Here is a 15,345-nt window from a genome sequence, read left to right as displayed (position 1 = left end):
GCAATTTAAGCATGACAATCCGGAAATGGGTTTTAGGAGAAGAATTGAGTTTTCTAGCATTTCATCTTTATTTCTCTAAATATACTAATTCTGATGTTAAATTCAGCATGTTTTCCAAATCCTGTAACGTAAATGAGGTCTGTTCTTTTATACAAGAAGGCAAAGTCAGAGCCAAATAAAAGTGAAAAGAAACATGAAATAACAGTGAAATGTAAAAATGACAACTTCGGTTGAGAGGGAAAGGATGTGTTTGATCATTAAAAAAGGACCCACCGAGGTATTTGTGAAGAGAAGCAGATTAGAGAGATATCATGTAAGACACGCTATAAGAGTTTTTCTTGTGTCCAAAATAGTCAATTGTGGATTTCTGCTCAGACAGGTCCTTGGTCTGGCCCTGAAGTCCACTTCACACCACCTTTCTCCATGATAAATTACTCACTATTGTACTTGAAGCTATTAAACAAGAGGCTATCTTTCACACAGCAGTGTTGCTCAAGAAAAACCACCCTTCATCACAACTGCAGCACCTGTGAGGAAGTGGCTGAAAGCAGATGATAGAGCCATTCAAGCCTCATTACTATACCGCCTTAGGAGATGAGGTTCTGCCAGATGAAAGTCAACGTTTCAAGAATTCCTGTGGCTTTGGAGTTACCCACCATTTCACCAAAGCATCTTCTCTGCCTTACACTCCTGTCACTTCTTACACTGAGGAAAACAAATGCATGCACAGTACGAGACCAAGTGCAGCTCCCTATCGCAGCAGCAAAACCTCAATGTGTGTTTCAGACAAGCTGAGGAAAGAGGATAATTTCTGGTCACGACTCAAAGGCAGTGCATGCTGCACATGCAAACAAACACACACAGGCACACACACACACACACACACCACACACACACACACAGACAGATAAGCATTAGCAAAATGTTACATATTCCTACCACAATTTTTTAAGCCAGAAAAGTGCATCCTTAGTGGTGTCATGTGACTGCCCTCAGATGTGTGAAATGCAAACGTGAATGGTGGATTTCCAGGCAGAAGGCAGCACAGCAGTCAATGCAAACCCATCCACACAAGCCCACAGTGCATGCACATATGGAAACACACACACACACACACACGTACACACACTTATCTGCAGAGAACAGAAAACAGCCCCCACAATTAGTTTCCAAGTTTAAAAAAACATCTTTGACTCACCCCTTCTTCTATCCTAATCTCTAGCAGTGTAGTAGTAATTATTCCTTTATAGGACAGCTTAAGCTATCACATACAGTGGTTTCATTACTTAGCCACTGATTTACAAGGCCTATATTTGCAGACAGGATGAATAACTGAGTCACAGGAAGACCAATGACTGTTATTTAGAAAAATGACTGATAGGAACCATGAGGACAATTAGGGTTTGGTTATATTGGGCTGGAGCACCTCCTGATTTGTCTGATTTGCTTTACATAGTTGGCATAACATCATGTATTATCATGAATGCTTACTTGCATACACTCTGAGTGTATATGCAGATAGTAGTTGTATGCGTGTGTGAGAGTGTTTGTTTTTATGGAAAGTGTAAAGGAAGTGATCTCCCACTTGGCCTTTGCAGTTTATAGTGTCTCCATATTGACAGTTTGACACTTACGCCCACTATAGTGCTGCACGTCATGGACGAGCTATGCACTGTATGTGGTGTGTGTATGTATGAGGGGAAGAGAGCTAAACAAGCAGTGAATAAAAGAGGGTTATTCTCTGTGTGTTTGTGTGATGTTTAGGCCCAATTTGCAGTTTAGATCTAATGACATTTGAGTTAGTTCTTACTTTCAAAGAGCTGTTTGTCAGGCAATGGCCCGGTGAGTAATTAGCTTTGCTGCACCATTGAATTCTTTATATTCTACTCACCAAAAAACCCTGTTGGGGCACTTTCAGCAATCTATTATACAGCTTTTCTGGTTGTTTAAGTTAACCAACCTAGTCATTTTACTAGCATCTGAAGCTTAATGTGTTGCTAAGACAACACTCCATGTTAATATACGGAGTAAACCTAAGCATTTTGCTCTTTTAGATTAATAACAGTTTTTTTACTTATAGTTATTTAATACTGGGTCAGTTTTGTGTCAAAATATTCTTGAAGTGCTTTGGTTTCTCTGCAGTACTGTATTAATGCAGTCCATTTACCCGTCATCACTGGTTCCATCCACTGGTTATTTTTTATTACATGAGGGACAGTGAAAGTAATTTGCCAGCTGGGTTCAACTTCTGTTAGTCTAGTTTTCTTGTCACTGTAATAATTTATTTTAATAGAGTGACTTTCGTATTGTTTAAATTTGTGTTTTTCTGATTTGTCGTCCCTACCATTGTTTTCATTTACGTGTTTCACAATTGTTTCAAGGAAAACTGCTTCTTCAGCCTCATTTGGCAGCATGTTTATCTCAAGTACTACTACTCTCATAGTGATGGTTAATGTGGTGATTTGTGTCAAAATACCTCACATGTGGAAGTGCAAATGTGTGTATGTGTATGTTAACTGTACTGTATTTCCTGTTGAAATGCACCAGTGCATCTTACACCGTACAGTCAGCTGAGCCATTCAGGACCTCAGAGAATTATGACTTTATGCTATGTTGCATCTGCCTAAAACCTTAAACGCTTGGCTAGTAAATCAGGCCTTATCGAATTTAAAGTCACAGCTAGATTTAGCTAGTCCCACTTTTCACTGAGCAAAGAGGGATTACCATAAAAATGTAGGGACGTTCTGTCCACGCACTTTAATAAAACAGCCTTTTAATAACGAAGCATTTTTGTCCAGCTATGACAATGAGTGAGAGAGGAATGGTTTTCAGCATGGCCATTGCTATCTCATTATCTAAAACATTTCAACACTTTATCTGATTAATATTACGGTGAACCAGTAGCCTCTGTAGGACCTCACCTTTCAAGCACTGTTGAAGATTAGAATTTCATGTTGCTGATGTCAGCGAAGTTTGGTTGATCTGACTACTTGATTTCACTGAGCACTGCTTTCGTATCATGAAGTATCTATATTTGTATTATAATAAATTGTATTATAAGTATTTAATCTACTAGATTAGCCAATATCAAGCATATTGTTAGTTTTTCTCTGCTAGAGAATTTGTTATATCACCATCACTACACTATATAAAGTGTATTTTCATACACTGGACTTACAATAATTTACACATTAACTATTTGAAAACACTGCTTTTATACATTCAAACATTGTGTTTTCCCAAGGGACATAAATGTTTTAAATAATTAGTTTGTATCTTTTATGCCCCTCATATACTGTTAGATAGTTGTATATGTCAATGTTTTAAATTAACCGTGTGTTGATGATTCTATTGTGCTATTCTGGCAAGCTCTCTCCTGTAAAAAGAGACCATGTGTCTCTAGAGGCTAATTAAATAGTACGCGTCGTGTGAGTTTCTGCTTTGAAACAAGGTGGTGCTTGGCAACTAAAGTATGGGCAACATCATGAGTTGGTAGTAAGCTTACCATCCAGGATCTCAGATTGGCTTTAGGCCTATCTGTTCCTTTGATGGATTGGAGCCTCTCATTATATGGATTGAATTGAGACAGTGAGAGGAAGCAAGAGGGGGTAAGAGCAACACACACTAAGAGATACCAGGGGAGAAAAGCCTAGAGCCCTGTTTGATACAGCTTCTTGTTATACACCATAAGTAGATAATGGTTATGGATGAAATACAGGGATTGACAGTCTTTCCTTCTGCTGAGCTTATTTTTCCTCCATCTTCTCTCTTTCATGTCACTCCTGTTCTACTGTAACCAGCTCTCTCTGTCATTACCTCTGCTCTTGTATCCGATTTCTCTCAATATTTCCTCTTTACGCCTTACATCCTCTATCTGTCAGATACTCCTGATTCCCTGCTGACTTCAAACCTAACAGTGCTTTACATCGACCCAAGCTAAATGGAGGACAAGCAAAGGCAGGCTGAACCTACTCACAGTTCACAGGCAAAGGGGGTATCGAGCAGACACAGCTATCCATCTAAATTCTGCTAGAAGGAATTTAGAGAACCACAGAAGCCCTCAGCCCTGTGTTTAATGGCAGAGCAGACTTATATGCCATTAGGATGGTGCTTGTTCCCAATTGTCTGTGTAGGGCTGGCTCAGGGGAGAAAGCCCTTGTCCAGTCAGCTTATTGCATTGCACTGCACATAATCAAATTATGTGTACTTTCACTACAATTAGAGTATAAATTAATGGCATAAGCTGACAAACACATGGAACATTGGGCCTCTTGCAAGAACCACTTCTACAGTAGAATTTCATTTTCAGGAGGCACATTCAAGTAATTTGAGATAATTTGTAGCATTCACCAATTTTCTCTTAGATTAAACAAATACTTGAAATCCTAATGCCTTAAACTAAAGCAAATTTAAAGATGATTAACTGAAATACAATACACGCTTAATGAAAAAATATTATTCTGTTCACCATATCATCATCATCATGGCTTTTCCTAGGGGTCAACATTTTTGTTAGCATATTTCTGTACGGCAATATTCAAATTTGTTGCTAGAGAAAATTATCTCATTGCAATGCCTCAAAGTCTTTATGCATCTTGCAGGTACCTAACAATTTTATACCACCTAATATAGATTATAATACAGTTACAATGACCAGTTAAAATGTCTCCATGAGAGGTTCATGACAGGACATAATTTACATGAAATGTTCTTGAATAAGTCCCATTGAAGTATAAAGTGCAAAATTGTCATAATAATACATATAGTAAATGGCATGTGAAGTGGTAATTAGAGTGCAGTAAATACTCTGGGATTGTAAGGAAAATTTCAGCATGTCATTCATCTCAATGAATATATTTCTGTGCTAATCGTGAACAGACAAGCACTGACATCTGTGAAACATGTAAAATGTGCTGTGCTTCAGCTATACACAAATAACCACAACAATACAATACATAATGTGTGCCAGATTCTAAAATGCAAAACAATCAAGTTAGTAAGCTACGTTTCCATAGCAACTAAGCGATAGAGCATGGCTGAGATAAACAGAATTTTGACAACAGGAATACAGTTAGGAAAGCAGTGCTCAATAACAGGAAGGTCAAATAGTTATGTCCCATCACTCGGTCCAGAAGACTCCAAACAGAACAGGCATATATTTAGACTTTTGCTAATATGGAGAATAATAATGTCAAACCTTGCCCTTCATCAACGATGCCTGCCCTACTGTGATTGAGAAATTAATCAGAAATATGTGATTAATCAGACAATATTGCCATGCCTATAAGCCTGGGGACCTTTTTACAGCAAGCCATCCATCTTATAAATCCAATTTGGTAGAAATACATTATTAACACTTGTCAGTATTGAAACAATGCAGTGTTGCCTATTGTATGACAATGCGTATATGCAAAACATGTGTGGGAGTGGTCCACTATTACCAAAAACTGCATTGGATGTGGCTGCTGGCAGTTTTCTCAGCTCTAATTGTACTCAAGAAATTAGTTCAATATTTGTGTTGATATATAATAACTGCATTTCCTCTGCTGGTGATTTTCTCACAGTGCCAACACGCTTTTCTCTCTCTTTCTCTCTCAGAAACTTCATAAATAAAAAGAAAACAAAGAAAGTGCGACTTTTCAAAGTCGGTCATGTCAGCTTTAAGATAAATGGTAATTATTGTCAAATGACACTATGAGTGCACACTCATATAAAACAGGGTAGTAAATATGTAATATACTGTAATATAATAGAAGCTCTAAGTTATTGATCTGGCTAGCTGCTCTGCCACTGCAGTTAGAATTCCAGTTTTTCTCTGTTTAATTGGTTCATTTCTGAATTAAGAAATCAAGTGAGTATTTCCCTCTGGTTTGTTCCTCTTGTATTTTATTTTCCATACCAGCAGGAAGACACTAACTAAAGAGGTTTTTACAGCAAACACATCTGTGTTTTGGCTGATAAATATCAGTGTGCTTGTGGTGATAAATGCGAAGAAAAGCTACTTGACATTTAATAACTCACACTTGCGGAGAATCTATGGCTTGCTGAGACTATAGATGTGAATTCATGACTTGCTATGTCCATTAGACATAAGCCTATATACCAGAGACAAAATGCTGCATGTGGATTTCAAGACAATCAAGAGCAAATGCCTGATTTGACATACTTTCTATCTATCAAATAATAAAAACAACTGATAATTGATAAAACAATAAAAATGTGTCCTAAAGTGCCATTACTGTTTTTTTTCTTCTGTAGTCTTTATGTGGGATACTAACAGATAGAACACTCAGTTGTCATGAAACATGATATATTCTGCCAACAGCAGCTTGTTTTTAGTTGGAGGTGTATCTCAACCTTTGAAGGCTGCATATGATCACGACAAGGCTGTCTCATTTCAAAGGTTCCTTCTCTGTCTGATGGTGATGAAAAACAACTATGCTGGACACAAGTGTTGAATCTAGTTGAGCCCAGGTTCACATTTTAATCACAAGTGTAAGTAACAGTTTTTTAGTCAATCAACTCTATATTGATGTTTAAAAACAAGGGGTCTTAAGAATCTCCAGCTGAATCTCCAGCTTCTGTTTCTTCCAACAGAACATGAAGCAAAATAATTATGATAACGCTAAAATTCAAATTTCTGGCTCCATCATAGTGATAAACTTTCCCAGCATCATTGTCAAACTGTGGTCAATGTCAATGTTGCTAGGTAACAGGAGCATGACTCAAGGATGAGAGGGCGGTTGGGGGGAGCAGTTGATGAAGTCCTCCATAGACTAGGTCATCTTATTTCGGTTCAGCACATACAGCCTGTATGGTCTACAATGGCTACAAAGATCTCACCTCTGCTTGCTGCATTCTTTGAAGACTGTGAACCCTGAATAGAGAACACATGTATAGTTAAATCCAGAAACAATTACTGACAGGCACCTTATAATTCAAAGATTTCCCTCGTTTTAGGTATGTTATCACAATGATTTACATACACATGGTAATTTTCTCTGATAAGTTGGTTTTAATAAGTTATTTAATGATATAAAAAGGGGTGTATTTCAAATGACAGCTTCGATTGGCAGCCTGACACAGAGTCTCCACCTCTGGTCAGTTCTGTGCAGAATCTGGTTGAAAAATGTGTCACCGTCCCCGTTTTTGTGATATTTTTACTTTTTGTGTGGAGTTTGCATGCTTTCCCCAAGTCTGTGAGAGTTTCCACTGTGTACTGGTGGTGTAACTATCGACAGTGCAACCAGTGCAGTGTATCAGGGCCCTTCTATACCCTTTCAAAAGACTTACTATTATTTCTGAAGAACTATCAACACTTTTCCCTTTTGACATGGCTAATCATAACAAAATAAAGACTTTTTTTCTGAGCTTCACAAACCCTCTTACCCTTACAATTATACACACAATTTGATTTATTTGTGCCAAAAACCTAAAAAAAACTTAAAAGACATTTGACTGTATTTATATTCTTTCTATCCATGTTAGCAGAGAGCCAGTAGGATGTGATTGGTTGAAACAATGTACGAAATAATTGTTGATTAACTGATAAGGATGCACAATGTACGTGTGTGTTGTTGCCGTATTTCTTTTCATTTTAACACAAGCATAATAACTAATTGATAAATTGTAAACATCAATGTCTGTTTTCAACCAAGATTATTGAAAAGAATTTCCTGTTGCCATAGCAACAGCGGGCTATGCCACTAAAGATTGTGCTGCTGATTGGTCTTGTTTATGGCCCTCTTACGCATCTGTATGCCCCATGCATAGTGACAGGCTTATCTCTGGAATACAGCACCAGAGCATCAACATATATTCAGTAAAATGAGCATTACTAATGACATAATTCAGAAAAATTGAAGTTTTTTTGAACAAATGGCATCTCCCATTTGCCTTTTTGTATATTGCGCCACACACAGCAACAGAAGTGAGGAGCTGTCTGTGGTTTCCTGGGCAACTTATTTTTTTGGAGGAAAGTACCTCCATATGTTTCACTCTGTTATCATAACTGTTGAGGTCTTAATTTACAGAGATGGCCCAGGTCAGCCAGGTGCTTATCTAAATGTCTTCACAAAAAAAGAAAGTGAAAAAAAAAAGGGCAAAGTCATGAAAGACTAAAAGGGATAATCAGTACACAGAAGGGATCTTCAGTCCTAACAGGCTTTAAGGATAATAGCTTTTCTTAATGCTGCTTATTAGTCAGTCAGCATTGGCATCACCAGTGCCACAAATCTGCATTCACTAGACTAATACCCTTCTGGCTGCCCACACGCCAGTACACAAGTATTTGAAGTCTCAGGATAATGACAAATTATGAATAGATTTTACACTTGTTTTTTTTGTTTTGTTTTTTTTAAAAAAAAAAGAATATTAAGTTACTTGGTCAAGTGGTCTTCATTTAGGAATTTATGGTTCAGTTTAACACTTTACACCCAAGAGCTGTACAGTTCTTTACAGTACATGGATGTGGCCAGCATAGACAAGCCAACTAAAAACAATTAATTAGCTGTAAATTAAAAATTCTGATCTGACCCCACTACTTCTTTGACCATTTAATCTGCCACCGTTAAAGTTAGGCAGGTTAAGTCAGGCAGAAAAACTACTACGCCTTATATTCATACATCCATTAAAGATCCTGGTCAGTGAAAACCACAAACATTTGTTTTTTAAGGCATTTGAGCATATGATTATTATTCTTGCTTTCATATGAGGATGTTTTCATTCAATTTGTGTGCAAATCTCTGCCTAATGTTAAGAAATTCATCAAAAAAAACATTCAAATAAATGTATGTTTCCACCTATTGCCATTATGCAAATATTAGGAGTTGGTTTGTTAAGATAAACACGTGGAGGCTCTATTTCTCCAGTCAGCTACCAATAAACTATTTACAAAAAGAGCTTTACATATGTCACATCCTTCACATATGTCATGAAGAGATCTGTTTCCACTCCACTTTTTCACATTTTTATTTTAAAAATACACCAACATTTCCATTTTAACCGTGTATTTAAAAAAAACAAATTTTTACCTTGGAGCAGTTTCTGTATCATTCCGACGGGCTCAAAATGCCGCCGGTCTTATATGACAACAGCAAGGCATCAGGAGGGTGAAACCAACAGCACCCCATAAAGTCAACATGACATTGCCGTTGGCTGTAATAAGGTCAGATCTCAGCCTTTGTGTTTGGAAACCCGCATCTGAGAACCATCATGCCACTGATGCCCCAAAATCTCTGCCATGAAGTCAAACTACATCCAGAAGAAATCACATACACCCTTGAAAATGATCTAACGTGTTTGATATTTATAATGTATGCCGTGTAGTGTTGTGGAAAAGGTGTATTTAGAGTGCAAAGGAAATGTTTTTGAATTGTGTCAATCCCAAAATCACTGTCTAACAGTAAGTAAAAATGTTGAATTATCAGTGAGAACATTTCTTCTGTAATGTATAATTCAATGACAGAAAATAGAAACAGAGAATGCAGGTGCTTGTAAATGTGTGTGTATGTCTGTGTGTTATATGTGATGCAGATATACAAGGCTCCACCTCGCCACCTGCTCTCACTGTGTATGCCTGTCTCTGGCATTGGAGAAAATTAGAATGAGTTTTTTAATGGATGCTGGAAAGCGAGTGCACAAACACTTGTTTACATTCAGTTCCACCGCTGTTGCTGTTCAACCACAGGAAACCAAATAACCCCAAACAAAATGTGATCAAGGTTTTTAGCATTTATGCTTCCAAGTCAGTTTGTGGAAACAGGACTGCAGTTCTCAGGCAATAATAAAATAAGAATTTTGCTTTTTTTTGTGAAGCAATTTTAAAAGCTGCTACTTGTTGGCCAATATCAACCAGTTAAAACTTCAACTGCCGCTTTAACTGGAAATTGGCTGACATTCACCATCAAGCCCTGCTCATCAGTGTGTCAACCTGCAGTCAAACCAACAAAACCTTCCATTCTGAGTCATATCAAAACAGTCCACAATCCAAAATATTCTCCTCTGATTGGCACTTATGCAACATAGGTGGTAAAGACACACACTGCAGCAACTGCAGAGAACATACCCTATAGATAAACAGAGAGATAGAGAAAAGGAGAGGAAAGAGAGAGAGATGCCGACCGATAGCAAAGGAAAGGGAGCAGCTGTGGCCTTTGGGCTGAAACTGCTGAATCACCACGTCTCCTCTCATTACTTCATCGCATCATGAACCTGAAGCACTTTCTCTGGAACCTCACACAGAGAAACTGTCATGGAAAAGGCAAAAAGAGGCAGCAAGGAAGAAAGAGAAAAAAAAAACACAGAGGGGCGTAAAACAGGAAAGAGCATCAAATAAGCGTCGAGAGGAAGTGCTAAAGAGAGATTCCTAGATCTTCTCCCTTTCTCTTCCTCCTCTCTGTGCTGATATCACCTTGAAAGGCCCTGGAGGACACGGTCTCTTCCCTCAGCCATCTCAGTGGGCCTGGGCCTGTTACATAAGGACTACACGAGGCTACACACTTGCATTCTGAATGGCTCTGAAACACATTCACTCTTTCATCCTGCAGCTTTATTGCAGGACTCCTATGGCAGTCTCTTTTTGTGGCACAGTTAGACATCCAGCTATCATAGCAGCACCGTCGATATTACAGAGCTCGGAGAATAGGCTGTCAGATGGCAGAGACTCATGATGCTTCTGGTTGCTTATGCAACTGGCAACCAGAAACCAGTGTTATTTGAAGTGAAAGCTTATTTGTATGTGCATGTCTAGATTCTTCCAATTTGCGATTCATGCCAAACAGGTAATGCTAATTTTATTCATTTTTAGAGGCAATTGATTTTAAAAAGCAAGTTTAAATTAGGGAACGGAGGAAGTTTAATTACAGGAAAAGGCGAATGAAGGCAAAAAGCATTTAAAGAAGACAAAGCAATAGAAATTAAAAGCCTCTCTGCCTGTCATTGCTATCATCTACTGCTATCACCACTGCAAGGAACATTTATTAGAATGTTTTATGTCAATTAATTGTAAGGGACAGGTGGAAATGATGCATACTATTTGCATGTCCATCCCCTTTCAGTCTGTTCATTAATCTTTGCTTTTGATTTGTTGGCATGGGTGTAAAATGGGTTTTGTGCTGTTCTTACATGGGTTTTCAGGAACTCTGAGACACTGAAATAAACTGGGTTGATGGATGGGATTAAAGACACCCCTTATAGATCAAACGTACAGAAAAACTTGAACTTATGTTTGGTTTTTACCCTGAATATTTCAAAAAGCATCTTTCTGTTAGAGGTAAAATCACCTCATCACTAAAAGGCAAATTGACTCCAGTCTACTTTTTTTTTTTGCCATGTAATGCACTTTGTTTCGAAAAGCACAGCCGAGTCACTGTATATCTTCTGCCACTAGCTGAAAACTTTCTTGGACAACCTTTACAAACTACAAGGAGACTGAATGCAGTTATTGGACTATAGTGCCAGTACCTGTCAAATGGATTTAGCATTTTTAATTAAAGCGGCAGTTATAATGGTCTCCTTTGATTAATGCCGTCTTACATTAAGTATGCATTTTTTTGCATGATTTTATTCAAAATTAAAAGAATGATATAGGTCTCATTATAAGAGGATCACTATGGAAAAGCCTGTCATCAGTTTGTTGCTGTTCATCAAAAACCCTAAAATCATATTAATTCGAAGAGCAAACCAGCAAAGTGTCTTTATGTCTGAATGACCAGAGTGGAGCCTTGATGTGAACAATAAACCAAATGATCACACAGGAGGAATTTCCAGTGTGATTTTCTGCTTCCCAGTTATATTATTGAGAGCCTTGAGTCCCACTCTTTGCTGAGTGGAAAATCAATAACATTTAGCAGAATGCCTCTCTGGCCCAGATGCTTTAAGGGAAACTCTGTCTGCAAGCATCCCCCCAAAGAACGAACATTAATATTTATGTCATGTTCTCTGGATGAAAGACTGTTTACAAACAAACAGGGGGATGTCTGAATATAATGCCACCAAAGTTGCTGATTCACTACATAATATAGGTCATATTCTTAACTTCCCTCTGTCCTGCAACTCATTTTCATTCATATTAATTATAGGACTAATTTGTTTTCTATGTGGGCCATGGCAAAGATGGGACAGTGATTTTGCAAGACTTTTTCTGCATTTTTTTTTATTGTCTATTTGTTTGTTATATGTTACAGCCTTCACTTAACATAAATTTACACTGTAATAAGCTGCCTATCACAAATTCACTCTATATCCATTGTTGTGCATGGTGCACATGTCTCATAAAGGTAGTTGTAAATCCACAGTACATCATGTGAGTATGATTATGATGATACAGCATGATTACAAAGATAGTAAACACATATCTTTCAATTATCAGAGACAAATATTCAGTTCTGATGTGCAGTCATTACAGATGTTGTAGAAGCAGGACAGTAATAATTGAGTCCTGCATTCAAATGCCTGTTTTCTGAATGTAGGCTACACTGCCTCACATTTCAACATCACCACGTCATGGGTGGCAGCCATCCAGTCATAAGCCACCAAAACACTCACAGCAAGAGATACAGGATTACCATAATGTGGAGATGTCAGTCGGATCCAGTCAGTACAGTATAGAGGAACCTCAATATGCTTGCATGTATCCTCACAAAAATAATGAAATGGTATAGAGATAATTCTAAATTAATATCCACTGCACTAAACAGAAAACCAGCCAATTTTCAAGCTCCCATGAGTCAGACAATACCTTTTAAATGGCACATAGTACCTGTTTATAACTTAATTTTTCTAACCTATTTTTACAACTACCAAGAGTCAGCTTCCAAAATTATTATTTAATGAGAAAATAATAGAGCCAAGATTCCCAAATGCATGCAAATCTCAACTGAACATTAGCAGAGGTCTGGAGCTTTTGACCATATTGCACAGTCCGTAGCAGCAGATGTAATTTATTCAGTCATCACTGAACTCTAAATATCCAAACCCTTAATTCATTTTTGACCTTGGAAACAGCATCAGTCTCAACTCAAGGTCCACACTAAACACATAGTTTCATGTGGAATACTAAATATTTTCTACCATATGACAACACTCCACAGTGTCTACTAAATCGAAAAGTGTCTCATGCAGCAATCAAATATTCAATTCAATTCATTTCAATTCACAATAAAATCATCTCAAACACTTTACATAGAAAACAACAACTTGTCAAAGTGAGGTTAACAAGTTAAGACTACAGCTAGATAATGATACCAATAAATGGCAGTAAAATCAGTAAAATCCGTGATCAAGATTCACACAAACAGAAAACCTTAGAGCCAGAAATTGTAATTGATAAGGACAGAAAGCAGTGAGTGGGATAGCAGCATTATTACAGAGCCAAGGGCTCACACTTCTGTAGAAGGCGATGTTTTATTCAGAGCTACATGTTCTCATGAAGAACAGTGTAGATGTACAAGTTTGTAGGAAGAGGATAATATCCTGCTGGCCAACCTCTGTTGCCAAGAGATGAAAACAATCATAGCTCTCACACACACACTTTTACATACATATACACACATAGTGTTATAAAGAAATAAAAACAGAAACAGGTGACAGTTTGGGGTGGTGGGATGTGTGAAGCAAAAAAGGCTGAAGAAAAATAAGACAGAAAAGCTGTCCTGTTTCAAATAATGGAGCTGTTTCTATTTTGGGATCAGAGCGGAGAGGATGCATTTTAATGTAAAGACACGAAGCACAAACGAAAACAGTGGAATGAGGAATAATAAAACGGATGCAAGAATTTTTTTCCGGAATCATGTAAGGCAAAAACAAAAACAAATTGCATTCATGTGTATGTGACTTATGTACTGAAACGTGAACATTTTAAGTATTTTGATTCATCAAAGACTCATTTAACCTTTAACATTTAACCATCATGTTCTCTCTGGCTGACTATAAACAATTTTACACTAAATTTTTTGAGCACTTCAAAAACTTGGAAAGAATGAGCCTGTTTCTTGAGGGTTTGGTAATTATTCCAATTTTGTTTGGCAACAACAGTCAGTACAACTATCATTGATATCAACAACGCATCAGTTGGCTGGCCAATATTGATTCAAGTTATTTGCATGTTGACACTTACCACTCGTGCTGGGGCTCATCAATGACCAAAAGAATCTTGAACTTCTTGGAGAGGGAAGGCGAAGGGGCTGACTGCTCCACAAACCCGGCAGCGGAAGCAGCCGTCTGTTTGACCACGTTGGTGATGGAGCTGAAGGAGCTGAAGAACCCAGAAGAGCCGCTGGAGGATGACGATGACTGGGCCTGTTGGGGCTGCTGAGCCAGCTGGGTTGGACGCCGGTCCTGAGCTGCGGGGGAGCTGGCTGGCACCTGTGATGGTGCTGGAGCTTTGGTTGGGGACTGGGCAGGGACAGGAGGTGCACCCTGCTGGGAAGGGGAAGAAGCAGTGGGTGGAGGAGGAGCAGGTGGGTCAGGTCTTTGGAGATCTGTCATGTAGCCATTGGGCAGGTTGGACATGAAGCTGCTGTCAGAGAGACGGCGTCGAAGGAAGTTCATGATTGCAGTTGAAAGGTCTGTTTCTCTTGGTCGCTTAGGTGTTCTCTAAGTGCGTCTCTTGATTTCTTGGCTGAGAGGACTGAAAGCAGAGACAGGCAGTTACAGTTACAGAGAGAAACTCACTGATCAAAGGTTAGATGAATGATAGAGGGCAAATCAGTCCAAATGGTCGAGGAATGGGTGACGGAGAGCTGCTTCTGTGCTGAAGAAATGGAAAGCAGATTGGAATAAAAGGATGGATGAAGCGATGGATACAGCTCTGGTCCAGTCTTCAAGAGACAGCTCTCCAAAGCACAGCTAAGCCAGCAAAGCAGCTCGCATGTATGTGGTGTTCCTCCTCCTAAGCCTCACGCCTCCTCACAAATGTGTGTTTGTGACGTGTGAAAGTGTGTGTCTGAGAGAGAGAAAGGTGTGCTGTCGCCCCCTTCTGTGAGGTGCTGGTGCTCTCCACCCTCTGCCTGCCTTCCTGCCTCCTGAGCTGCTGCAAGCTGAATGCGCTCAAGAGATGCTGCTTTCTCTCTCTGCTTATCTCACCCTTTCACTCGCTCACGATCCCTCTGCCCTTTTCCTCTCGCTCACTCACTCTCTCACTCAGGCACGCTTGCTGGCTGTCTGCCCCCTCCCCCTTGCCTCATCCATGCTCCTGTCATCATCCTCCTACATCACAGGCTACGTGTGCATGTGTCGTGCTGCAGCCTTGTAACACTGTGTGCCGTGTGCAACCAGTGGAAGGGGTTTCCTGTGAGCGTGCATGGGGTTTACATCTTTCTTCATCTATCTTCTCAACTCATCTTC

General features: G+C 38.9%; 1 protein-coding gene across 1 annotated transcript in view; it reads right to left on the bottom strand.

Moving 5' to 3' along the window:
* syn2b (synapsin IIb) overlaps positions 1 to 15,002 on the bottom strand; it is a 58,848-nt gene extending 43,846 nt beyond the window's left edge. The window contains exon 1 of the mRNA XM_026307531.1: positions 14,117 to 15,002. Coding sequence (XP_026163316.1) covers positions 14,117 to 14,550 — 434 coding nt within the window. The 5' untranslated portion in view covers positions 14,551 to 15,002. The remainder of the gene's footprint in view (positions 1 to 14,116) is intronic.
* Positions 15,003 to 15,345: the final 343 nt, after the last annotated feature.

The sequence above is a fragment of the Mastacembelus armatus genome, chromosome 5, assembly GCF_900324485.2.
Source record: "Mastacembelus armatus chromosome 5, fMasArm1.2, whole genome shotgun sequence".
NCBI lineage: Eukaryota > Metazoa > Chordata > Actinopteri > Synbranchiformes > Mastacembelidae > Mastacembelus > Mastacembelus armatus.
This window is presented reverse-complemented; position numbering and strand designations above follow the sequence as displayed.